This window comes from Camelus dromedarius, chromosome 17 (genome assembly GCF_036321535.1).
Source record: "Camelus dromedarius isolate mCamDro1 chromosome 17, mCamDro1.pat, whole genome shotgun sequence".
NCBI classification, from domain to species: Eukaryota; Metazoa; Chordata; class Mammalia; order Artiodactyla; family Camelidae; genus Camelus; species Camelus dromedarius.
In genome coordinates this window covers 1,726,651-1,751,201 of record NC_087452.1, presented here as the reverse complement: position 1 = coordinate 1,751,201, position 24,551 = coordinate 1,726,651, and the positions used below count along the sequence as shown (strand labels likewise).

The following is a 24,551-nucleotide window of genomic DNA, read 5'->3' as shown; positions in this document are numbered from 1 at the left end:
GGGCTCCCCGGAGGAGGTGACCAGAACGGGTAGCATCTCTGAGGGGGGCCTGCTCCCGGCCAGCGAGCTAGGGCCTCGCCTCCGAAGCGAGGCACGACGCGGTGAGGCGAGGACGACTGCTACTCCCACTGGGCCCAGAGGAGGGCGTGAAGCCCGGACTCTAACCCGGGCACGGCCGCAGGCCCCTCCCGGCAGGGACGGGGTTAACGCCCGGCGCGGCGGCGCGGCCCGGATGTGCGCGGAGCGCGGAGTGCGCGTGCGCAGAGCCCCGGGCGACGTGGCCGGCCGGAAGTGGCCTGTGCGGAACCGCCGCCGGACCGCCCCTGCCTGCCGCGCCGTCCTGCTCCCGGTGCTGCTTCGCGCCCCCGCCGGCACCACCATGCTGAAGAAATTCGACAAGAAGGACGAGGAGTCGGGTGAGGGGGCCAGGCCGGACCCCCGCGCAGACCCTCAGCTTCCTCGCCGGGAGGCCTCCTTCGGGACCTCTGTCGTGACCGGAGGCGGAGGCCCTGGGGGTACCGGGGCTCGTGCGGAGGGCTCCGCTGGTCAGCGGCAGGCCTCGGAGGGCACGAGCATGCTCCACTGCCGCTCCCTCGGGAGCTCAGACCGCGATCCGCAGGGTGACCTTGGGCGGGTCACGAGCCTCCTGGGGCCTCAGCTTCCCCCTCTGTCTGGGGAGAGGGCCTGGCCAGATGCTCCTCTGGGGGTTCCCTGGGGCTGCGTTGGCGCTGGCCAAGCTAGACGTAATCTGCGCAGCCAGCGTTCTGTGGCTGAGAACCCTGACTGTTATTCCTTTAACCAGCAAACGCATATTGAGTGATGACTGCTGTCAGGCACCGAACTGTGCCCTGATGTTGCAGGAGAACAAGGGAGACACTCCATGCCTGAGCTGGGAATGTCAGAATGTTGACAGACAGCGCAGGAGACAGACAGCAGTCAGAAAATCACACGTGTAATTAGTTACAAGTGTGATCTCTAATGTGAAGAAACCCTGATCCCTGGGAGATGCTGGTCCCACACATTGTAGGGACTCAGTTAAGTAGCAGTTGCATAAGTGAATGCAAGACATGATGCTATGAGGGGCACAGACGGACTGTACCAGGGCTGCTGGGTGACTGTGAGCGGTTTGGGGTACAGGGACACCTTGCAGGAGACTGGCAGGATCTGTTTGCAGGTTGTAGAGCTTTGATTGCCCATTCGTGGGAATTAGAACTTGAATAGGTCGACAGTAGGGACATTTGTCCCTTGTCTCCGTCTGGGGAGTTTTGAAATTCAGGGTCACAGCCAGTACTCAGGTGTCTCTATTCTCTGATGGTAGGTGGAGGCTCCAACCCGTTCCAGCACCTTGAGAAGAGTTCAGTCCTCCAGGAGGCAAGTGTCATTTGCTCCCCCATCTCTTCCACATTAAATGTTTTCAGTCAGTGTCATCAAAGTGCTGGTTTTAAGAACAGGAGGGCGTAAACCCATTCCTGGAGAGAGTTCATTGTGCTTTTACCTTTTTGTTGTTCTTTGTTTCTCCTTCCAGTTAATTAACAAGAGTTTTCTAACTACCTGTTAGTCACTAAGTCAGCATGTCCCTAGCTAATACTTGGGGAAGACTTCGGAAGTTGTTAACCGATTAAGAAAAGAACAAGGCGAGGGGATATAGCCCGGTAGTAGAACGTGTGCTTAACCTGCACGAGGTCCTGGGTTCAATCTCCCAGTACCTACATTAAAAAATATTTAAGATTGGGCAAATGCGTTTATTTACCCTGGGACTTCTCAGATCTTGAATGTGCTTGGGGGTTGTCATGAAAGGGAAATAAACGGAGCCAGAAGGAATTGACCTTGTTCCCTTCTTAGGCACGTGTGTTTAATGAAACTCCCATCAACCCTCGGAAATGTGCTCACATCCTCACCAAGATCCTTTACCTCATAAACCAGGTAATGGGGTGAACCTTGCGGGTGGGGAAAGTGGTGCTGGGATGTGGGGGAGGGCGCACAAGTCAAATAGCCCTTAAGCTACTTGACAGCCCCAATGTGGTAGTAGCCAGTGGCTCAGCTCTGGGCCCCCCAGCATCCAACTCTGATGTGTTGCCCTTGCTGGGGCCTCTGCAGGGAATGAGGGTCAGGGCTTGGGCGGGTGTGGCGGGAGGAGTCTTCTGGCTGGTCTGTCCCACGCTGGGCCTTCTTTCTTGATTGAATCAGGGGGAGCACCTGGGGACCACTGAAGCAACCGAGGCCTTCTTTGCCATGACCAAACTCTTCCAGTCGAACGACGTAAGTGTCCCCAGTCCGGCTCTCCCCTGGGGGGCAGCTCTGACAGGGCAGAGGGAGGGCCAAGGGGAGCCGCCCAGCCCGTGAGGCTGCCTCCGTGTCGACTGGAGCGTTCTTTCCCTAACCTTGGAGCTCATGCTGAGCCAGGGTCAGAGGGCTTTTCGCATCTTTCGCCCAGCCCACCCTCCGTCGGATGTGCTACTTGACCATCAAGGAGATGTCCTGTATCGCAGAAGATGTCATCATCGTCACCAGCAGGTGAGTCCTGGGTCTGTGGTGGAGCCCACCGCCACAGAAGCCATGTCTTCTCAAGCACCAGGTCAGGAGACTTGGACTTGTTGCCAGCAGCGCTCTTTCGTCCTTCCCTCTCCTGTCTCCCTCGTCCTTCAGTTACTCTGCCCGCCCCCACCTCTGCCCTCCCCCCATGGCAGCCTCCAAAGGGGGCGGTTTGCCCTTTAGTTCTCTGGCCTTAACCTAGGCACAAAGCCTTCCTCCCTTTGATTCCTCTTAGTCAGCCAAGCCAGCCGGGAACTGTCACAAGGACCAGCGAGAACACAGGGACAATGGATGCGGAGGGTGTGCAGGGCGTGCAGACTCTCTCCCTGAATGCTGGTCTGCTCGCTGAGTATTAGGCTGAGTGATTCAGGGTGCAGACGTAACTGAAATATAATCCCTGACCGTCAGATCTGGGCTCAGTTCTCTTATTTCTTCCTGCCACAGTTTGGGGAATGTTACACATTTATGTGTAGGTTCCTTTAGATAGTATTTATTGTCTACGAGCCCCTGAGTGTAACTCTGGGAACAGAGCAGCGAGCACAGCCGACGTGGCCTCTGCAGCTCAGAATTTACAAACAACCTGGCGGACAGGCATTAGGAAAGCGACGTCTGTCAGAGCAGACCAGAGCGATATCCTACTTGCATTCGGATCAGGAAAGGCCTTCTGGAACTATCTGAGTGGGTCCTGGAGGATAAGTGGAAATCGCAGGACAGGGATGGAGGCGAGGGCAGGGTTCCAGGCACAGGAATCAGCAGCCCTGGAGCGGGGAGAGCGCCAGGCCTGCCTGGGGACGTCTCTGTTAAGGAGTTTGTGCTTGGTGGTGCTGGCGGGAGGAGGCCTCGGGGATGTTTTCGTCGAAGGAAGGGAGTTTTATAAAGTCAACATTGAGTTTTACATAGACCCCTCTGGCTGCTGTGTGGTGTTTGGCTCGGAAGGTTTAAGAACACAGAGAGGATGCTAGTCAGGATCCTCGTGTGGTGACCGGAGCTGGAGGGGGCGGGCGGGCGTGGGCTGGGGGCGGCAGGCCTGCCTCTGGCTCCTGCCCCTGCGTGAGGACAGCGCCTCCTCCCCCGCAGCCTGACGAAGGACATGACCGGGAAGGAAGACAACTACCGGGGCCCGGCCGTGCGCGCCCTCTGCCAGATCACTGACGTGAGTCGGCTGCCCCCAGGCTGCCCCCACTCTCCCGGCTCAGTTGCCTCTGGGTCTCATCCTTTGCTTTAGGTTGTTTCTACTCCTAGTCTTCCTGCCGGGGTCCTGGGCAAAGCCCCAAGCCAGGTGATGGGGGCAGGAGGGGAGCCAGAACCCAGTAAACACGTCTGCTTCCTCCCTCCTGGCCCTCACTCCTCCACACCCAGTCACCCACGCTCCTGAGGGTGGCGGGGATTGACGGGGTCCCTTCCCACCCCATCCTTGTCCCCGCAGAGCACCATGCTGCAGGCCATTGAGCGCTACATGAAGCAGGCCATCGTGGACAAGGTGCCCAGCGTCTCCAGCTCTGCCCTGGTGTCTTCCCTGGTGTGTAGCGGAGGCCGGGGCCCTCCGGGGCTGGGGCAGGGAGCAGATTGGGAAATTGAAGAAATAGCAGAGTCACTGTCCAAAAGGGAAACAGAAGTTTTGTATCCCTTGATCTGAGAGTCCCACCCCTTCCCAGTGAAGAGCGCGCGGGGAACTTGGGGTTGACTGAGGGGCCAGTTGGACAACCTTGGCCCTTCCTGTGGGGTGACAGCTTTTTGGAGTTTAGGCCTGGTGGAGATCTGCCGTGGTGGATAGAGTGAGGGTGGGAGCCTTCTCGGAGGATGGGGGACGGCGTCTGAGGGAAGCTCTGGAGCACTTGGGACTGTGGGTGGGGCCAGGAGGTGCAGTGGGGAAGCATCCTGCCTGCCCCCCTTAACGAGCCCTGCGCCCACAGCACCTGCTGAAGTGCAGCTTCGATGTGGTCAAGCGCTGGGTGAATGAGGCCCAGGAGGCGGCATCCAGCGACAACATCATGGTCCAGGTGAGCTGTGAATGGAGCAGTGGCATTTGAGACTCTGAGGCAGGTGGCTCAGCAGTGGCTGGGCAGGATGGATGCTCACCAGGGAGATCCTGGTGGCCTTGGCTGGAGCGGAGTTTGCTCCTTTTGTCATTGTGGGGAGGCTCAGGGGGTTTGGGGAGGGCATGCAGGACACCAGTTGCAGGGGAAGTTGGGCTGGAGACTTTACCAGCTGATACCAGAATATTCGAGGGTTTTGGCAACCAGTCGAGTACTGTTTGGGGAGTGTGATGTGGCGGACCCGGCCCTGGCAGGCAGAGGGCTGTTTCCCAGCTAGCTTTGTTGGCGATCCCTGGGAGCATCCTGGTAGGACTTTGACCTGCTTAGCTCTTCACTGACCTCGGCCAGGAGTCCCTTTATCTCCATGAGTCTCAGTTTCCTTGTCGGTAAAATGGGAATGAAAGGCCCTGCTCACAAAGCTGTGAGGATGAACTGAGAGCACCTGTAGCCTCTGCCCGTCTGGCACCTACCTTCCGGCTCCCTGTGTGCTGGGTCTCGTCTCTGGGGCCAGCTGTGGCTCCTCGAACACGTTCCAGCGTCAGGGAAGCTCCCCATGTAGAAAGCCGTCAGATGCCCCTCTGGTGAGGAATCAGCAAAGAGCAGAGGGACAAAAGGTAGCTCTGTGCGTCTCATTTTGCCAGTGTCAGCCTTGAGCCCTCTGGCCCATCAGTGGAGGTAGCCGTGAGGTCTCAGGCCTGCCCGGCGCCTTACCACACGGGTCCCCGCCCAAGGCCCAGCTCCCACTTTCTCTTTCTGGCCGGAAGACGTGCGCTCTCCCCCAGTTCTTCCGTCTCTGGGCGTCTGCAGGCTCCCCGCCCCCGTACTCAGGCTGCTGCCCGTCAGGCCCTCGCTGAACTCGGGGGGCGGCCGGGAACTGCAGACACTCAGGTGGCTTGCTGGGTGCTGCCTTCAGTCTCCGCGAGGAAGCCACCAGGACGTCCATCTTAGAGATGACGAGGCGGAAGCCCAGAGGGACGTGTGGCCTCCAGGGCCGCGTGGCAGGGGCCCCGGCCTCACGTGCCTTGTCCTTCTGCCCTCTCCTGTCCTCCAGTACCACGCGCTGGGGCTCCTGTACCACGTGCGGAAGAATGACCGCCTGGCCGTCAGCAAGATGATCAGCAAGTTCACGCGGCATGGCCTCAAGTCCCCCTTCGCCTACTGCATGATGATCCGCGTGGCCAGCCGGCAGCTGGAGGAGGAGGATGGCAGGTAAGTCTCTGTTGGCGGCCCACTGAGGCTTCCCTGCCCTTCCCGCCCTGGGCTGGGCCTGCCCAGCCTCCTCCTGCTGCCTGTTGTTCCGTAGCCGTGACAGCCCGCTCTTTGACTCCATTGAGAGCTGCCTGCGCAACAAGCACGAGATGGTGGTGTATGAAGCCGCCTCGGCCATCGTCAACCTGCCAGGCTGCAGCGCCAAGGAGCTGGCCCCAGCCGTGTCAGGTGACCGGACGTCCTGCACCCCAGCCCCACACGGCCCTGCCTCCGGGGATGTAGGTCCTGGGCCAGGGGTTGTGGGAAAGAACAGAAATTCCTCCGAATCAGCCACAGTCAAGGGTTAAGAGAGGGAATGCGTTCCCAGGAAGCACCTGCTCTGTGCCAGGCTCGTGCCTGGGCCTCCCACATGGGTCTCATTTGGGGGATGGGGCGCCCTTAGCTCCGTCTTACACGACAGAGGCCGGAGCACTGGCGAGTGGCAGAGGCGAGGTTCAAATGTGCCCTGCAGTCTGCCAGCTGGCTGGCCATAACGAGGGCCCAGTGGAGGAACTCCGCATTTAAAGCCAGGGTGTGGTCCCTTGGGCCTGAGCCATCTCCAGGGAAGGAGAAAGATCGGTACAGAGGGCCAGTCAGCCTGTGACCTTGGTAGCCAGGGTGGGAGTCCTGGCCCTGTCTCAGCTGCCGGATGAGCCTGGGCCAGTCAGCTGTCCTCTCCACGCTGCAGGGAGGGGTGGTCACCGCACCCATTCCCTGGGGTTATGGCCGGCAATAGACTTGAGTCATTGGCACAGACGGCTTCGAACAACGCCTGGCAGCTCAGAGCGCAGTGGCGGTGCTCTGGGCGGTTGTCTGAGCTGTTGCCGGTCCCCTTGCTGAGTCCTCAGTGCCTTGTCGCGCAGGACCGTGTGCTGCATGTTGAGCCCTCCCTGGATGTCAGAGTAGCGAGCATGGGGTGCTGGGCTCAGTGGTTGGTGCTGGGAAGCGGGGGTGTTGAGAGGTGAGATGAGGAGAGGCTGTCCAGATGCATGGAGTGGGAGAGAAGGGGCGGCCGCCCCAGAAGGACACGCACAACGGAAGCCAGGACTCTCCGCGGGGGAGGTCAGGCTGCAGGTGTTAGGCGTGACCGGGCCTCCTGTTCTTCCAGTATTCTGCGCAGGAGGGCTGTGAACCTGGTCAGGCAGAGAGGCGGGGCTCTCGTTTGGAGAGCGAAGTCTGCCTTCCTTCTCAGAGACAAAAGCAAAAGAGCTGAACGGTAAATGAATCCATTCAGTGAGCTAAGCGTTCATTCTCATTACATTTCCTGTGTCTCTAGGATGCTGAACGTCAAGTTAACAGGCAGCTTTCTAAATAAGGGTGATTTTAAGGAAAACATGAGTAAGTGCTGAAAACATGTCAGAGAATACAAGCCAGGTTACAAGGAAAGGGACGGGGGTGCTGCGGAGAGCAGCTCAGCGAGCGCGTGCAGAGCCCACCCCCAGCTTGGGGGCCTCCCAGGGACGGGAACGGGGCCCGAGGCGGTGGTCCTGCGGGGACCCAGGGCTCTGCTGGTGTCTGTACGCCCCCTGGGGAGAGGTGGGAGATGGCTTCACGTGGTGGTGGGGGGTGTAGGTTCAGCGCTCGGGCTTCAGGTACAGGCAATCCTGGACATCGTCCTGGTTCTGCCGCCTCCCGGCTGCTGGGCCAGAGTCCCTTCGGTTGCTTTGCCCCTTTGTGCCTCAGCCTGTGCCTGTTAAAGACGGGGTGGTGACAGTAGCTGCCTCGTACCAGTGGGGGCCACTCAGACGAGGCCGCAGGTGCTCACCCGTGGGAACGTGGGCCCTCATAAGCCCTCTGCTCTTGGCTCAGGTGCCCGGGGGGAGGATGGCTCTTCCTCAGCTGAAGTGGAGGTGCCAGCAGGGAAACAAGTCAAGCACAGGGTTTGGGTCTGAGCCGACTGAGAGCCCTCGCAGGCACCCTGGGAGGCCCTGGGTTTCCCCAGCCACTCAGTAGAGGGCGGTCTGGCACGTGGCGTCTGTGTCCCCGCAGTGCTCCAGCTGTTCTGCAGCTCCCCCAAGGCCGCGCTCCGTTACGCCGCCGTCCGCACCCTCAACAAGGTGAGTGTGGGGTTGGCGGGATGAGGGGCTGTCCTGGGACCCCTGGAAGTGGCTTTGAGCCCCTACCCCATGGAAGGTGCAGCCCTGGTCGGACTCTTTTCTCCAGGGGGGTGACATGAGCTTGTCTGAAGTTCTGGCGGGAGGCCTGCATTCCTGTGCCTGTCCTCTCCATCTCTTTCCTTCCAAGATAGGTTGCCATGAAGCATCCGTCAGCGGTGACAGCCTGTAACCTGGACCTGGAGAACCTGGTTACGGACTCGAACCGCAGCATCGCCACGCTGGCCATCACCACGCTCCTCAAGACGGGCAGCGAGGGCAGCATCGACCGCCTCATGAAGCAGATCTCCTCCTTCATGTCCGAGATCTCGGATGAGTTCAAGGTGCCCGCCCCGGGCCAGGGGACCTGAGGGCTGGTTGGGTGGAGGACTTGTGGAGATTGATGCGTGCGGTGCCTGGTCTGGCCTTTGTCCGTGGTGTTCTTTGCAGCAAGGCCGGGAGCTCCCAGACCCCTTTATCGGGTCCTGAAGTGTTGCCCGTGTGCCGGCGGTGTACTGTGTAGGGCTCTCAGAAGAGGGGACGTAGCGGCGCACAGGACAGGTCCTACCTGCCCTCGTGGAGCTCGCGTGCTGGTGAGGAGAGGGCAGAAGCGCGCACACAAGTGAGAGGATGGCGGAGTCTCAGACGCTGCCGGTGCAGCAAAGAAAGCAGGTGCAGGAGAGGTTCCTAGGAAGAGCCTGTCCTGGGCCATGAGCCAGCCTCGGGGAAGATGCTGGAGGTGGGGACGCAGCAGCACTGGGACCAGCGGTGAAGTCAGAGCAGGCGGGGCCTAGAGCACGTGGGGCCTGGAGGGGCGTGGCAGAGTTGTGCTTTTAAGGAAGATACTAGGTTTTTCAGTAGTACCTTTTAAACTTTTATTTTTAAATGGTTTGCAGAAGGTTGCAAAGAAATGGACTAAATTCCCGTGCACTCCTCCCCCAGCTCCCTCCTCCAGTTCCTGCACCACCACAGGACAGTGTCAACCAGCATGGGCACGTCCGTAGTTAATTCACCAGTTACACGTGGATGTGTGCCTGTGTGTGTGAGAAACTACACTGTTTTCGTTTTTGTTTGGCGGGGGAGGAGGTTATTAGGTTTGTTTGTTTGTTTGTTTATTTAATGGAGGACCTCATGCATATTAGACATGCACTCTCCCACTGAGCTGTACCCTCCTCCCGAAACCTCGTCTTTGTCGCACCGTGTAGCCTTGCAAAACTGCCAGCACAGTCAAGGTACCAGGTACTCAGCTACACCATCACCACAGCTCCCTTGTGTCACCTGCCCTGCAGAGCCACGCCTATTCCCTCCTCCCCAGCCCTTAGCCCCTGTTCAGTCTCTGTGATTATATTATTTCACAGTTGTTACATAAACGGACCATGTAGCATGTTTTTAGAGAGTTATTCCGGGCAGATAGTAACATGACTGATGATAAATAGTGTGGTAAGTTTTGTGGCGTGGATTACACAAAGCGGGCAGAGAGAAACTGCTGCGGGCTGTGGGAATGAGTACTTTGTAAAGTGACACTGGGAGGCTTGCATGTTAGATCCTTCTGGGGCAGCTGGAGGGGCAGCTGGAGTGCGGCTTTGCTCGGAAGAGGCAGTGGCACCTCCAGGCAGGGGAGGTAGGAGAGGAGGGCGCTTTGAGGGCTCTGCAAGGAGCAGAGCTGGGTGTCGGGGCGTGGTGCGAAGGCTGGGAGAGGAAACGCGGTCAGCGCTGACTCCGTTTCTAGTTGGGGTTGATGGCAGCGCTGTGGGTGAGTCTGGGGAGGGGGGCGAGGGTCAGGTCTTGGATGAGGGAAGAGGGAAGGTGGTGATGGTGATGGCAGCCGGGCCGTGTCTGAGGTGACCGTGGGTGCCACATGGAGTTCCGTGAAGGACATTTGGAAACACTGGTCTTGAACTCAGAGCAGAGACGGAGATTTGGGAGTCAGTGGCCTAGAAGAGGTGGTTAAAACCATGGGAGGAGGTAGGATTGCCGAAGAGACTGTGAGAGAAGAGAAGAGGGCCAGGGCTGGAGGACCAGGCGGCAGCCTGAGTGAGGACAGCTGAGGGTGGGAGTCACCGCTGGTGGAGGAGTGGGGCCCGTGGGATGGTGCGGGCCTTGTTGACTTGCCTTGAGATCTGAGTCGAAAAGCAGAGTCGGGGGCACCAAAGCCTGGATCAGGGGCTTTGAGGTGCTGTGCCTGGTGCCCTGCCCGGGGCAGGCCGGGGACTTAGGTCCTCGCGTCTCCTCGCCCTGGCCCTGCCCAAGGAGGGACTCCGTGGCCACTCCGTGAGCGCAGTAACCTGAGCCTGGGGGCAGGGGCTTCTGCTCACGTGTGTCTGTTTGGCCCAGGTGGTGGTCGTCCAGGCCATCAGTGCTCTGTGTCAGAAGTACCCTCGCAAACACGCCGTCCTGATGAACTTCCTGTTCTCCATGCTGCGTGAAGAGGTGAGCGGGGGCCCTCGGGACACGCCAGGTCTCCTGAGCAGGCAGTGGCCTGGCTGCTGGCTCCAAGCCCTGTTTGGAGCCCAGAGCCTGTTGTTGGGTGTACCCAGCTCAACCTGTCAGCCGGCCGAGTTTCCTGGTGCCCACGGCCCTTTAAACTGCTCATGGACCGACAGTATAAACACGCACCAGTGCCTGGTGATGACAGTAATAACGATAACGACACACTGCCCTACCTTTAAAGAGCCAGCAGGTGCCCCGAGGCGATGCTTGTGCCGAAGGTGGGAAACTGAATTCCGTCTGGTGTCATCTCACATAGAAATATTTGGGCCAACCAGGAGCTCCAGGGTGGTTTCTTGGGAAACTGAGGAAAATGGTGTGACATTGGTTCTATTTTTGTTCCTGACATGAGTTAGTGATTCACTTGTTTCCCCTTTCTTGGTGGTCTCAACAAAACTGGTTAACTCAGAGGCGGAAAAGCAGTTTCTTGGAGTGGATTTGGTCCCCAGATACCTGGTGGACCTTTGCCCCAGCCCCAGTCCCAGCCCGGCCCCTGGGCCAAGACTAGAGGAACCGTTGCAGTGGGCGTCTTTAGGGTTTGCAGGAACGTCAGAAGGGAGCAGGAGGAGGAATGGGGGTTAGGGCTGACAGCCGGCTCTGTGGGGACATCGTAGTGTCCTCGATCTTGTGACCATCATCACAGGCTTTGTAAACATTTTTTTCTCCCTTTAAAAATCAGGGCTCTGAGCCAAGGTCTGAGTCTGGGTCTGTGAGGCGCACAGCCCCTGGCGTCCTCCCGGGCCTCCCTGCCTCCCAGGACAAGACGTGGGTCCGTGTGAGTGAAGCATGAGGGCTTCCCCCATCAGAGCCCAGCACTCAGGCCCCTCGGCAGCCGCCGGTCCAGCAGCCGCTGGCAGCACCTTGCCGCCATTGCTCCGAGCTCACGGCACCCAGCGGGCAGGCTGCAGGGCTGAGGCCGACCCCGGTCTGTGCGCCCACACCACAGCCCTGGGAGGTGTGCGCGTGCACACACACGCGGTGCCACTCACAGGGCGTGTCCGTTGTTCAGGATCACCTGTTGGCTGAGCACGCTAACCATCCTTCCGTCAAGGTGCCTGAGGCTCAGACAAGGGAGGTAACTTACTGCAGCCGGAAAACAAGCTGACCTGAGAACAGGGGCCAGGTTGGGCCCACAGACAAGTTTTACTTGGATTGTACGGGTTTTTAACGTTTTGAATTAGTAGCCATTGTTTGCCACCACAGTAGATTTCCAGTTTCTCTTGAAGAACTTCTAAGACCGGGCCACACGAGGCGGCGGCGTGACGTCACTCTTCAGACAGGACAGGCACTGTCCCTGCTCACCCCCATCCAGTCTGTTGTGTGTGGCCAGGTTACCTGCCTGGCACCTGAGGGCGTCTCAGCTGCCACTTCTGTTCTTAAGTCTCTAAGTAGCAGCGTGTAGATTTGGCCCGAGGTCTTTTGCTCCTCCACTGGCCCATTCAGTCTTTTTTTTTTAATCTTCATAAAATACATGACAGAAAATTCATCGTATTAACTGTTTTTCAGTGTAGAGGTCAACAGTGTTAAGTATATTCACATTGGTGTGCAGTTAATCTCCAGAACTTTTTCATCCTGCAAAACTAGACCTGATCCTGTAAACACGAGCTGCCTGCTCCCCCTCCCAGCACCTGCACCACCCACTCTGCCTTTATCTCAAAGATGGGAAGAAAATTAAGACCCAGAAGTTTCCTATTAAACCATCTACTGTTAGGACTGGAAACGCCCCAGCGAGGACTCAGCCTTAGCTTTTTGTTTTACACAAAACAGAGGTAGAGGCCCAGAGAGCCAGGCCTGGGCCCCTAGGTCTGCACCTGGACCACTGGGCCTGGGCCTCCGCGCTCATTCGTGTGTGAAGCAAGTGGCCTCCTTGCTCAGCTCCCCTCCCCGCCCCCGCTGCAGGGCGGCTTCGAGTACAAGCGGGCCATTGTGGACTGCATCATCAGCATCATTGAGGAGAACTCGGAGAGCAAGGAGACTGGGCTGTCACACCTGTGCGAGTTCATCGAGGACTGCGAGTTCACGGTGCTGGCCACACGCATCCTGCACCTCCTGGGCCAGGAGGGGCCCAAGACCAACAACCCGTCCAAGTACATCCGCTTCATCTACAACCGGGTGGTCTTGGAGCACGAGGAGGTCCGGGCAGGTGGGTCTGAGGAAGGCTGCCCTGGGCTCCTGGCCGGCTCTGGAGCAGAGCCCCCAGCAGAGGGGCTGAGCTCCCTGGAGACAGGGGCACCCGGTGCTCTGGCTGCGCAAGCTCAGCATTTTGTGAAGTTGTGGGAAGGGTCTTAGATGTGTGGGTGTCACCTGGTGGAGTGGTCCTTAACCTCATTTGTTTTATTGATTTGTTTGTTTTTAAGTTTCACTATGTATTGCTGTTTAACTTTATCTTTCTGCGTGTTTAGTTTTTGTTTTTTTAATAATACCTTTATTAAGTTATGCAATTCACATACTATAAAGCTCACTCTTAAATGAGTGTACAATTCGATGGGCAACCGTCACATTCTTAATTTTATTTTTAATTAACTGGTGCCTCCTCGAGACAGATTTTCCTCCTTCAGCGGTCGTTACTCATTAAGTAATAGCTCATCTTCTCACTCATAGTCGTGTGATGCGTAACTGTGAACTGAGGAGGGCAGCTCCGTGCCTCATCAGAGTTAATGCTGGAAAGGGCCCCTGGGACCCGAGAGCAGGGCTGCCTTCCCCATGGGAGGCGGGGAGTCGCTGCCGGGGTGGTGGGCAGGGCCTCCCGGTTCTGGACTGCTGGGCTCTGGATGACCCATTCGGAGCACTGGAGGTGAATCACACTTACTTGCTAAATGCAGGCGCTGTGAGTGCTCTGGCCAAGTTTGGGGCGCAGAATGAGGAGATGTTACCCAGTATCCTGGTGCTGCTGAAGCGGTGAGTGCGAGCCTGGGCCCGACGGACAGCAGTGCTCCCTCGGGCCCGGCAGCGTTGCTATGTCTCTAACTAAAAGGGGGGGGGGGTGATACACCACTATCGATTGTAGAAAATGAAAGTCTGAAAAACAACATCATGCAAAAATCCCACCGCCCAGACGTGACCATTGTTAACTTGAGTTGTTCTTTTTCTAAAAATAGCTTTATTGAGATACAGCTCACAAACATACCATGCATCGTTAAAAGTGTATAACATGATGATTTTTAGTGTATTCACAGAGTTGTACAACCATCACCACAAGCTTAGTTTAAAACATTATTGTCACCCCAAAAAGAAATGGTGTGCCCATCAGTAGTCACCACCGACACCCCCGCCCCCTGCCCTGGTCACTGACCCTAACCCTGACCCACCTCAGCCTCTGAGTTGTCTGTTTTGGACTGTTCGTGACAGCACAGTCGTGCTCTGTGTCACATTTCATGTGTCCTTCACAATGTTTCCGGGGTCCATCCACGTTGTAACTGGTGCCAGCACCTTGTTCCTTTTTATGGCCAAATAGTATTTCATTGTAGGGCCAGACCACGGTCTGTTTGTCCATTCATCAGCTTTCTACTCTGGCCGTTGTGAACAGTGCGGCTGTGAACACGTGTGCACGAGTCTGTGTGTGACGGGTTCTCGGTTGTCCTGGGTGTGTACCTAGGAGTGCAGTTACTGGGCCAGGTTAAGTTCTTCTTTGACGTGTGCTCTGGGACACGGGAGGTCGCCCCCTTCGCTGGGTGAGCCCTAGGGAGAGGGTGCAGGGAATATGAATGTGGCCACCACCTGTTGGTTAGAAGCCCAGGCACCATATCTGGGGGCTGAGCTTTAAGAGACCTGCTTCCTCTCACCACCCTCTGGTGAAGCCCTGCAGCACCCCTAGCCCTGTGGGGCCCCCGTCAGTAGGACCTTGTGTTCTGGCCGCAGGTGCGTGATGGACGATGACAATGAGGTGAGGGACCGAGCCACCTTCTATCTCAACGTCCTGGAGCAGAAGCAGAAGGCCCTTAATGCAGGCTACATCCTGAACGGTGCGTCTCCCCTGCCGTCCTGACCCTGGCCTGCCGAGTGCCGCGCCCCCTCCTTGGGCAGGGCAAGTCTGAGGCGGGAAGCTCTGGGCTGGCTTTCAGGCAGCACTGTGATCTCAGGAGACCCTGGGCCCTGCGGTTCACAGCCGTGCGGGTGGAAATGGCCCAGTGGAGTGAAATGCTAGTCGTCGACATAAACCCCCATTTTCTCAGTACTTTGCCCTTGATCAGTCTCTGTCCCATGCCCCCCGACTCCCCACGCCAGTCCTGTGACGGAGGGTGTCGGGGGAAGGCAGAGGCTCAGGGGTAAGACCACAGGCCCTCAGCCTCCCGCTGGCCTCCAGGTCTGACCGTGTCCATCCCTGGTCTGGAGAGGGCGCTGCAGCAGTACACTCTGGAACCATCAGAAAAGCCTTTCGACCTCAAGTCTGTGCCCCTGGCCACCGCGCCCACGGCAGAGCCAAGAGCAGGTGAGTGACACCGCCGTGGCCCTGCAAAGCCACTGTGCCTGCCGGGGATGGACGGGGCTGTGCCGGGAGGAGGGGATTGCCCCTGTGCCGCTGGCTCCAGGAAGTGAAGGCACGTTCGCACACTCTCTCACGTGCTCTGTACTTCACGCTCCCCGGGGGTGGAAATTATAATCCCTAGGTAACAGCACCATGGCTGACGCCACCCTGGCCTGTTACTGGAGTTGCTGGTCACCACGCGTTATTTGTTCCTGCAGAAAGCACCCCCATCACCGCAGCCAAGCAGCCTGAGAAGGTGGCAGCCACCCGGCAGGAGATCTTCCAGGGTGAGCAGAGCTGCTGGGGGGGCTCCCGGGGCCGCGGCCGGGTTCGGGCTCTCTCCCAGGGTTCAGAGGAAGACCTGCCGCCGTTCGGGTCTCTCCTGAGCGCTGGGCCCTCGGAGTATTCGGCCAGCGTGCTTGACCCGCAGATGGAGGGTATTGGGTCCATTTGGTATTTGAGGATTTGGATGTCCAGAGAGAGAAAGTGATTTGCCCGAATTTGCACAGCAAGGAAGTGAGGAAGTAGGGCGACTGGAATTGAGATCCAGATCCGACTGGCTCCGAGCTGCCTTCCGGCCCCGGCTCTGAGGGCTTGGGCCCCGGAGCCAGGCCAGTTCAGCGTGTCTGGGTCCGCACTGCTGGGTCCAGACGTACCGGTACTTCCTCCTGGGTTCCAGACGTGCTCCATCCACCTTGCCGTGCAGGGTTCTGTCTGGGTTTTCGTCTGCCCCTCTGCTCTGGCATTTTTCACGGGGAGAGGCTGTGCGTCGAGTTGTCAGACCATGTTATCCACTGAATTCCTACCTTCAAGCACTGGCACGTGTCTGCTGGCCCCTGTGAAGCACCCCCGGGCCCTGGGGCTCATCACCTCTCTCCGTAGCTCTGCGCGGTTCTCCACATGGTCTGTCTTTCTGTTGCCTGTCGCAGCGCCTCCACAGTGCCTTCCTGACTCAGGTAGGCTCCCGACTGTTGCCGACGGACATTAAGTCCCACCTTTTCCTTTCCGTTCCAGAATCTTGTCTTCTCTCAGCATACTCTCTCTCACATTTCCCAGAACTAGGATCCTGAGCCGGCTGGGCTCCTTCTAACCTGGAACTTTCCTTCTGTGTCAGTTCTCCCTTGCTGCTGCCACAGATGACCACGGACTTAGTGGCTCAGCGTCACACGGATTTATGATCTTGTTCTGAGGTCAGAAATCCGAAGTGGGTTTTGCTGTGTTGACAGTGCTGCACTCCCTCTGGAGGCTCGGAGGGGGTTTGTCCACTCGCCTTCTTCCCTGGTTTCCGAGGGCGCCTGCGTGCCTCACCTAGAGGCCCCTTCCTCCACCTTCAAAGCCAGCTGCAAAGGCTTTCCACGTCTCTCTGGCTCTGACCCTCCTGCCTCCCTCTCAAGTGGTAGAGCTTGTATGTAGTATGCAGGAGGTCCTGGGTTCAATCCCCAGCACCTCCTCTAAAAAATAAAGAAGTAAATAAAATCACATCTGCAAAGTGAGGGAACATATTCTCAGGTTCCGGGCATTCGCTCGTGCACATGGACCATTGTGCTGCACCCTCCGAGGTAGACGCCTTCTGAGCCTCTTCAAGGGTCTCAATTCCTTTTGTAGACAGTTTCTCAAAGCCTAACTTGTATTGATCACATGTTAAGTTCCAGAGACCCTGCTAGACCTTGACATTTATTGCCTCATTTATCTTCACTACAACCCTGGGAACAAGATTATTGTGTCTGTTTTATTGAGGAAGAGTCTGCAGCTCAGAGGCATTAATACTAGTGGACTTCCCCCGGGTAATAAGGGTCTGGAAATTTAACGCCCAATGAAACGGAACCCGTGGAAAAGCACTGGTGGCTGATGGTCATGGTGGCCCGAGTGTTCCTCCTGATACCCAAGCTGCCTCTTTCTGGGCGTTTTCTTGCCTGCACCTTCATCAGATAAGGTCCTTCAGGCTGTAGAGGGCTGGCACAGTCACACAGGCTGCCTCTTCGTTGTGGGAGAAAGCAAAATAATAAAAATGCCTACTTTCTTGCTCTATCCCTGAAATGTGAATTGAGTCCCTACTGAGTCCGGGGCAGAATGTCATCCCCGGCCTCAGGGCGCAGTTCTCGTCCTTAAAGAGTTCAATTTACCTGGGAAGACAAGTTGAAAATCTTAAGAGTGGTGATCTTCAAAACATCAGTAGACATCAAAGTCATCTGAGAAGAAGTGTTAGAAATGCAGATTCCTTGGTCCCGAACCAGAGATTTCAGTAGAGCAGATCTGGGGAGGGTCCAAGAATCTGAGTTTTCCACCAGCCCTCCCAACCGGGTGGTTCTGCTGCAGGTGATTCATGACCACAGTTTGAGGAACGCTGCCTGGGGCCTTACCGGACGCACACCATCCACACTAGGTTGGGTTTTCTGCAACACTCTGAATCTGAAGCATCTCCTTTTTAGCCGCTTGTCTTAACACGTCTGAGATTGATCTGTTCTCCTGCCCGGTCCTCTGGTTGTAACAGCATTCATCTCCTCTTAGTCTTTTCCTAATCTCCATCTTCTCTTAAGAATCTTTGCTGAGCTCCTAAAGTTGAGGGAGTCTCCAGATGGATTAGACCTAGGATTCTGGGGCCTCCCAGTCCGTTGGCTGCTTCTGACGCCTTCTGAGGGCAGTGGGGAGGAGGGCGCCCATTGTGCTTGTATGGCACGAGCGGAGTCAGGGAGATGAGCGAGTGCTTGTGTGTATTCAGGAAATCACCAGTGGACCTTGAGGACTGGGCGTGAGGATTGATCAGGAGCACAGGTTGGTCTGGGACTGAGTGACCATGTGGCCTGTGGGTTTCAGAGCAATTGGCGGCAGTGCCTGAGTTCCAGGGGCTGGGGCCCCTCTTCAAGTCCTCGCCTGAGCCCGTGGCCCTCACTGAGTCAGAGACCGAGTATGTCGTCCGCTGCACCAAACACACCTTCACTGAGCACATGGTGTTCCAGGTGAGCCGGGAGGCTGAGGCTCTGCGGGGGCCTGGGCCCTAGGAACGGTCCCATGGGGTCCTGGCTCCCCCACATTGAGAAATTGGAGCTCAGCCTGAAGACAGATCTGTCACCGGCAGCCACATGTCTCGCATCCTTGACCCAGGATCCCTCTGGCTCCTGAGTTTTAGCGCAGAGACTGGGAGCCTGGGAGGGGGACTGGGCCAGGAGTCAGTGTGGCCCCTGGGTGAGAGGGAGGACCCCCAGCTCCTCCTCTGCAGCAGGTTGGGGCCAGAGCAGCATCTGAGCAGCCCCTCTCCTCCCTGGTCCAGTTTGACTGCACGAACACACTCAATGACCAGACCCTGGAGAACGTCACGGTGCAGATGGAACCCACTGAGGCCTGTGAGGTGCTGTGCTACGTGCCCGCCCGGAGCCTACCCTACAACCAGCCCGGGACCTGCTACACGCTGGTGGCCCTGCCCAAGGAGGACCCCACCGCCGGTGAGCCCTCTGCGGGGACCACCCTGGGGTCGATCGGGGTGGGGTGGGCAGCTCGGTGCCAGCTGTTTGTCTCCTGCCGGAGCTTCAGCTCCTTGACATGAGTCCTGAGGAGGAGAAGAGAGAGAATGGCTGAACCCCCGGGGCTTTCCCCACATGGTCTCACTTCCTCCTTGTAGACCCGAGGGCGCAGCACCGCTGTCCCTAGTCTTAGAGGAGGAGACTCAGATGTGGGTTAAAGGGCTTCTTGAGGCCACGTGGCTGGCATGAGGCGGAGCCGGGTCCGTCTGGTCTTCAGACCAGACCCTGTCACTGTCCCGTGAGTGAGCACAGAGGAAGCGCAGGCGCGGGAGGTCCCAGGTCCCCTCCTCCCAGAGAACTGGGCACTTTTCCCAGGCCCAGGAGGGTCTCTGTGGATGTAGCCAGCCTGCAGCACCTGTGCCCTCCCCTTCCTTCCCCGTGGGGGCGCGTCTCAGGCCGGGACCTGGCTCTCCGGCCCTCTCCCAGCTGGAGCCCCCGGTCCAGACGTGTGGGGCTGGGGGTTAGGTGCCGCTGGTGAGAATGCAGCGGGGGCCAGGGGTGTGGGCCTTGGCCGCCCGCCCGTGGAGGACGCGCCCGACCGCCCGGCCTCCCCACCCCACAGTGGCCTGCACGTTCAGCTGCATGATGAAGTTCACTGTCAAGGACTGCGACCCCACCACTGGGGAGACCGACGAGGAAGGCTATGAGGACGAGTACGTGGTAAGAGGCTGGGCGAGGAGGCTGCCGGCGTGGACAGCCGGCCTGGAAGCGTTTTCATGCTGGAGTGGGGAATAGAAAAACGCAGTATAAACACACAGGAAAGCGCTGCCCGTGGCCCTTGGGGAGTGCCGCGGGGAGCGGAGCTGTGTCGGAGGTTATTCCGTGCAGTACAGACCTTGCCGTGCCCACTGAAAACCGCAGCGTCGTTTCCTGTGTCATTACAAGCACTTCATAAACATGTTTTTTTTTTCATAAACACAATTTTTAATGACTTTAACATACTCCCTTCTATTGACATAGCATAACTTCACTTGACCATACATTCCTTTAACATTGGGCCTTTGTGATTCCAAATTTTCACTGTTTTTAAATACTACGTTGAACATCCCTTTGAGTGCAAATTTTTATCTGCATTTCAGGCTATCTTCTTAGGATAGATTCCAAGAAGTCAAATAATTTGGTCAAAGGCTAAGCATGATTTAAGACTTATTGATTCATATTGTCAAATTGCTTTCTAGAGAAATGGGGTCAGTCTGTATCTGCTGGGCAGTCCTTCTATGCTTGCATGTATTCAGGCCCTTCCGGTTCCAGCTGTCTGAGCTTCAGTGGGACCGAGTGCCCCGGGCAGTGGCTCAGGGCCATCTGAGCGCAGACCTGGGTGCCCAGCCTGGGGCGGAGACTGTTAGAGCCCTCACGACTAGAGGGGCAGTGGCTGGAAAACAGCGGTGGCCACTTGTGTCCTCCTAGACCCATTGCTGAGGAGGGGCCTTCCTGGGCACTGCCCTGCGGCCGACTGAGCTGCCTGGGGTGCGGGGTCTGAGGCATGTCTTCTGCTGTGGGAGCCGTGTCCTGCATGCCGACACCTTACACGCACCCGAGTAGGGGCTCAGTGAAGGGTAAACGGATGGGGGTCCTCTATGGACGTCAGTCCAGGGCGGGGCAGTCTTACGTGACAGGCCCAGGGAGGTCACAGCTGGGGGGGGGGGGGCGACGTCTGCTGAGTCACAGGAGGCAGGCCCATGAGCACTCCCTCCCATCCGATCAGGCCCTGACTCTAGGCAGGTTTTAGAGGGATGTCATCTCATAGCTGACACCCCAAGGTGAGGGCCGAGGGTCCTCTGTATCCATGGTTCTGCATCCATGGATTCAGCCAATCACAGATTGAAAATATTTGGAGTTGGGTTGGGGGTGGATTTCCAGGAAATTCCAAAAAGGGAAACTTGAATTTGCTGCACAAGGCAACTGTTTATATATCATTTGCTTAGTTTTTACAATAATTTACATAACAGTTACGTTGTATTAGGTATTACAAGTAATCTAGAGAGGATTTAAAGTATGCGTGGGGGCCACTCTCTTTCCATTCATTCAGAGACGGCCCACACTCTGTCTATGGAGTGTGTATCTACTTTTAATCTGAGCACCCAACCCCCACACCTCGTGGCCTTTCTCCTGCCTTTCAGTATATCTCTGAGTAAATCTGCCTTTACTCAAGGAAGGAAGGAAGAAAAGAAAAGGAAAGAAAGAAAGAGAAAGAAAGAAAGAAAGGAAGGAAGAAAGAAAGAAAAGAGAAAGTATGCGTGGGTTAAGTGCAAATGCTGCACCATTTTACATAAAGGACTTGAGTGTCAGAGATTTTGGTCTGGGGGGGTCCTGGGACCAGTCCCCATAGATACTCAGGGACGACTGTACTTGGGCCAGGGTGCATCTGCTGAAAGGTCACCGCTTGGCTGTGAGCACCTTGGGGACAGACAGCCAGTCAAGTTGCTGCCTGTCCCCTGAGCCCAGCACGCTGCTCAGTGCCTGGCAAGCTCCAGCCTAACACGCTGCAGGAAGGGGTGGGTGGCGGGGTCAGAGCAGAGGTTCAGAGGTGTGTGGAGCAGGGAGTCTGCCCTGGAGGAGTGTGCCTGATGGGCACCTCTGTCTCCCCAGCTGGAAGATCTGGAAGTCACGATAGCTGATCACATCCAAAAGGTCATGAAGGTGAACTTTGAAGCTGCCTGGGATGAGGTAGGGGACGAGTTCGAGAAGGAGGAAACATTCACCTTGTCCACCATCAAGACACTTGAAGGTAAATCCAGGAGTTGCTGTTTCCAGCTTGCTTGCCTTTCAAGGCCCTTGGCCGCTGTCAAAGTGCTCCTCTCTGTTCCCCATCCCTGCCCCCAATGCCCCCAAAGATCCAGGGCTGTGTCCAGAGTAGGTACTTCAGATGCCACGTCATTAAAAGCTGCTCAGAGTGGGGCTAGGGGATGGGGGAGTGGTGGTGGCACAAAGCGGGGCAAGATAAGTGGCTTAATGACACTGGGGTTTCTCCCTACAGAGGCTGTGGGCAATATTGTGAAGTTCTTAGGAATGCACCCTTGTGAGAGGTCAGACAAAGTGCCGGATAACAAGAACACCCACACGCTGCTCCTGGCTGGTAAGCAGTGTTTCTGGGTGGGCAGGGCCTGGAGCCACTGCATCCTGGGCTGAGGGCTCCCTCTGGGAACTCGGGGATTCAGAATTCACAGTGTCCAACTCCACGAGGCCTAAAGAGACCTGCATTGGGCTGTCTCCCTCCCAGCCCTGGCTGCTAATGACTCCATTCCCCTTCCAGCAGGCAACCAGACTCATGGCACAAAGGACACCAGTATATGCTTCCTCTGATCATATGGATGTAAAAGCAAATGCGTACACATTTCCGTTTTTTAACGCAGATGTTTATATACAAGTGGTGTATACACTGCACTTTGTTATTCACTTGACTGCATCTTGGAGATCTTCCGTATCACTACTCAGAGCTTCCTCATTCTTTTTTGGTGGGGGGAGAGGGTTATTTATTTATTTGTTTATTTTTAGAGGACCATGTGCATGCTAAGTACACCCTCTACCACTGAGCTCTGCTCTCCCTCCAAGAGCATTTTTATCATCCCAAACAGCGCTCATTCTTGTGTGCAGCTGACTGCTGTTCCATTATGTGGGTGGATCGGATTCTGGTGGACATGTAGATTGTTCCAGTCTTCTGCTCTTACAAACTATGCCGCAGTGAATGATTACATACAGACACGCAGACGCACACACTTCACTTTGCATATGGGCACCGAGGGTATTTGTAGGGTAGGTTTCCCTAGGCGTTACCAAGACAAAGTGCATTTTCCATTTTGGTAAATATTTCCAGTTGCCTTCCATAGGAATTGTGCGCCTTTCCTCCCACACTCTGGACAGCACAGCGTGTTATCAAACTTGGTGGTACGATGTTTGCCAGGTGTGAAGAGTGGAGGCTCCGTGCAGGTTTATTTTGCATTTCTCGTATATTGAATGAAGTTAAGCACCTGCTCAGATGCACAGTGCCACTTGTGTTTGCTTTTCTGTGAATTGTTCTCATATCCTGTGTCTAATTTTCTTCCGGGCTCACTGGACTTTTCTAACAGGAATGGGATTTTAAGCACTTCTCATGGAAGTTTTCAAACATACACAGAATCAGCCCCCCGCGCTCATGCCCCAGTGTCGACAGCAGACAGCACCGATAGCCCTGCTCACTGTCCACCCCCAGGTTCTATGTTTAGACATTTTATATGTAAACATTTCTGATCTCTATGCTTCTCTAAAAGTTCATCACACCTAAAACAGTGAACAAACGGAAAAAAATTTTTTCTGAGTGTTTATAAACAGGGTGGGGAAGTTGCTCTGCTTCAGTGCCCTGCTCACAGCTGACAGCCCCCTAAGCCCAGCCTTTCTGGCCACAGTGAGGTGACCCGGTCCCCTGGGTGTTGCAGACATCTGCTCTGCGGTTTTGTCATGGTGGGGCTGTCCCTTCCTCTGTGCTCTTAGATTGGGCCAACACATGTGAGAGCCTCTGTGACATCAGGCACAAGCCATGTATGTCCATTAACTCATTTGAGCTTGGCAGAAGCTCGAAATATGGTTAGTAGAATGGTATCTACTGAGATCATGGAGGATGCTGCAGCTCAGAGAGGCAGAGTGACATGCCCAGGGCCTTGGGGATTTCAGCCAGCTCTCCTGCTTCCAGGCCCCTCCCATTCCACTCCCCCAGAGCTGCCTCCATCAGCTGTTGCAAGCACACCCCCACCTCCACCCCCAGCCTAGCTCACAGCCCCTGTCTGCCTTACCCACCTGTCCTCTCTCCCCTTCTAGGCGTGTTCCGGGGTGGTCATGACATCCTGGTGCGCTCCCGGCTGCTGCTTTTGGACACGGTGACAATGCAGGTGACAGCCAGAAGTTCAGAGGAGCTGCCAGTAGACATTGTCTTGGCGTCTGTGGGCTAAGAGGACGGCCTGCACAGGCTCTGCTCCTGCCCTTCCCCCAACACTATGCAGGAGTCGCGCCTTCCTCCTGAACCCGGTGGAAACTCCTTTCCAAGCCTATGTATTCAAAAGCAATTAGGAATCCTTGAGGGCTTTTTGTTTTTGTTTTTTTAATTTAACCCCCACCCCAAGACTGCTAGGGGTCACTTTTTAAATAGGGGATGATTTTCGCTTGTCCTCAAACTTGCTGCCTTGCCTGCCAGGGGAGGGACATCGCAAATGAATAAAGTTCTCGCAGCACCTGTCGAATTTATCCCCTAAGAAACCATCTGATCCCTATAAATAAATCAGCATGTGTTTATTGAGTGAGTGCTGCTTCGGCAGACTTGTGCGTGCCTAGGGGCTCGGGCTCCTCTGCCACAAGAACACCCGCTCCATCCACTCTGCGCCCACAGCCCTTTGGCCACCACCTGCCATGAGGCAGGGTCCTGTCTGAGCCGCAGGCCCGGGAGCTGAAGTGGTGCAGGTTTGCCGAGGGAATGACAGCAGGTGTTGGATTTGTGCACCTAAATCACCCTCCTCTTCTAGGCGATCAGAGGGTTTGGGTGGATTGCCTGGCTGTTCCCTAGCGTCAGATCTTGGGTGGAGCGTGCAGGGGGATTTCCCTGCTGGAGGACCAGCCCCCGAGAGCAGAAACCCCTGGCTTAAGTCCCAGGGGAGCTGTCTCAGAGGCCACCGCAGCTGGGCTTTTAAACTCAAGCCAGGTGGTTTTGACAGTTTTGTGGCTGAGGTACAAAATCTGTTTTAAAAAAATCTCGGCCTCACCCTTACAGATTTAGATTTGGGGGTCGGGGGCCGGGGAGGGGAGTGGTGAGGGCCCTGGAAAGTGTGCTGGTGCCCACTGAACTTTGAGAGTGGCGTGTGTGATTCATGGCTTTTCCACTTTTGCCCCAAACTATGAGGCAGTTAGGACTGCGAAGTAGAGATGTTTCCTGATTTCACCCCTGGAGCCGTGGCTCCCGCTGTGCTGAAAAGGGCACTGCGGGCCCCAGGGCGCATCTGGGGGCCGGCCTGGTGCCTGGGGACCCTTCCTTCCCCGCCCGTCCCCGAGCCTCGCCCTGGGAGGGAGTTAACTCCGCAGGGAAACGGCCAACACGGACCCTGAGGTAGTCGGAGTCTCGGGGTGCTTTCCTGGGAGTCTGGTTCCGGGGCCCACTCCCTCGTCACTGGGGGCGGGGCTAGCGCGCCGCGTGGGGCGGGGACGGCCTTCA

The 24,551-nt window shown here is 56.6% G+C and overlaps 1 protein-coding gene across 1 annotated transcript; it reads left to right on the top strand.

The window, feature by feature from the left end:
• Nucleotides 1-264: 264 nt before the first annotated feature.
• On the top strand, nucleotides 265-23,641 carry COPG1 (COPI coat complex subunit gamma 1). The gene is made up of 24 exons (XM_031471049.2): nucleotides 265-416; nucleotides 1,319-1,371; nucleotides 1,843-1,923; nucleotides 2,188-2,259; nucleotides 2,435-2,514; nucleotides 3,610-3,685; nucleotides 3,959-4,051; nucleotides 4,446-4,532; nucleotides 5,620-5,777; nucleotides 5,872-6,005; nucleotides 7,806-7,873; nucleotides 8,065-8,253; nucleotides 10,244-10,339; nucleotides 12,296-12,539; nucleotides 13,219-13,294; nucleotides 14,255-14,358; nucleotides 14,700-14,825; nucleotides 15,080-15,148; nucleotides 17,676-17,818; nucleotides 18,130-18,301; nucleotides 18,942-19,039; nucleotides 20,969-21,107; nucleotides 21,357-21,455; nucleotides 23,171-23,641. Exons 1-24 carry the CDS (start codon nucleotides 380-382, stop codon nucleotides 23,299-23,301), a joined length of 2,625 nt encoding a protein of 874 aa, XP_031326909.2. The 5' UTR covers nucleotides 265-379; the 3' UTR covers nucleotides 23,302-23,641.
• Nucleotides 23,642-24,551: the final 910 nt, after the last annotated feature.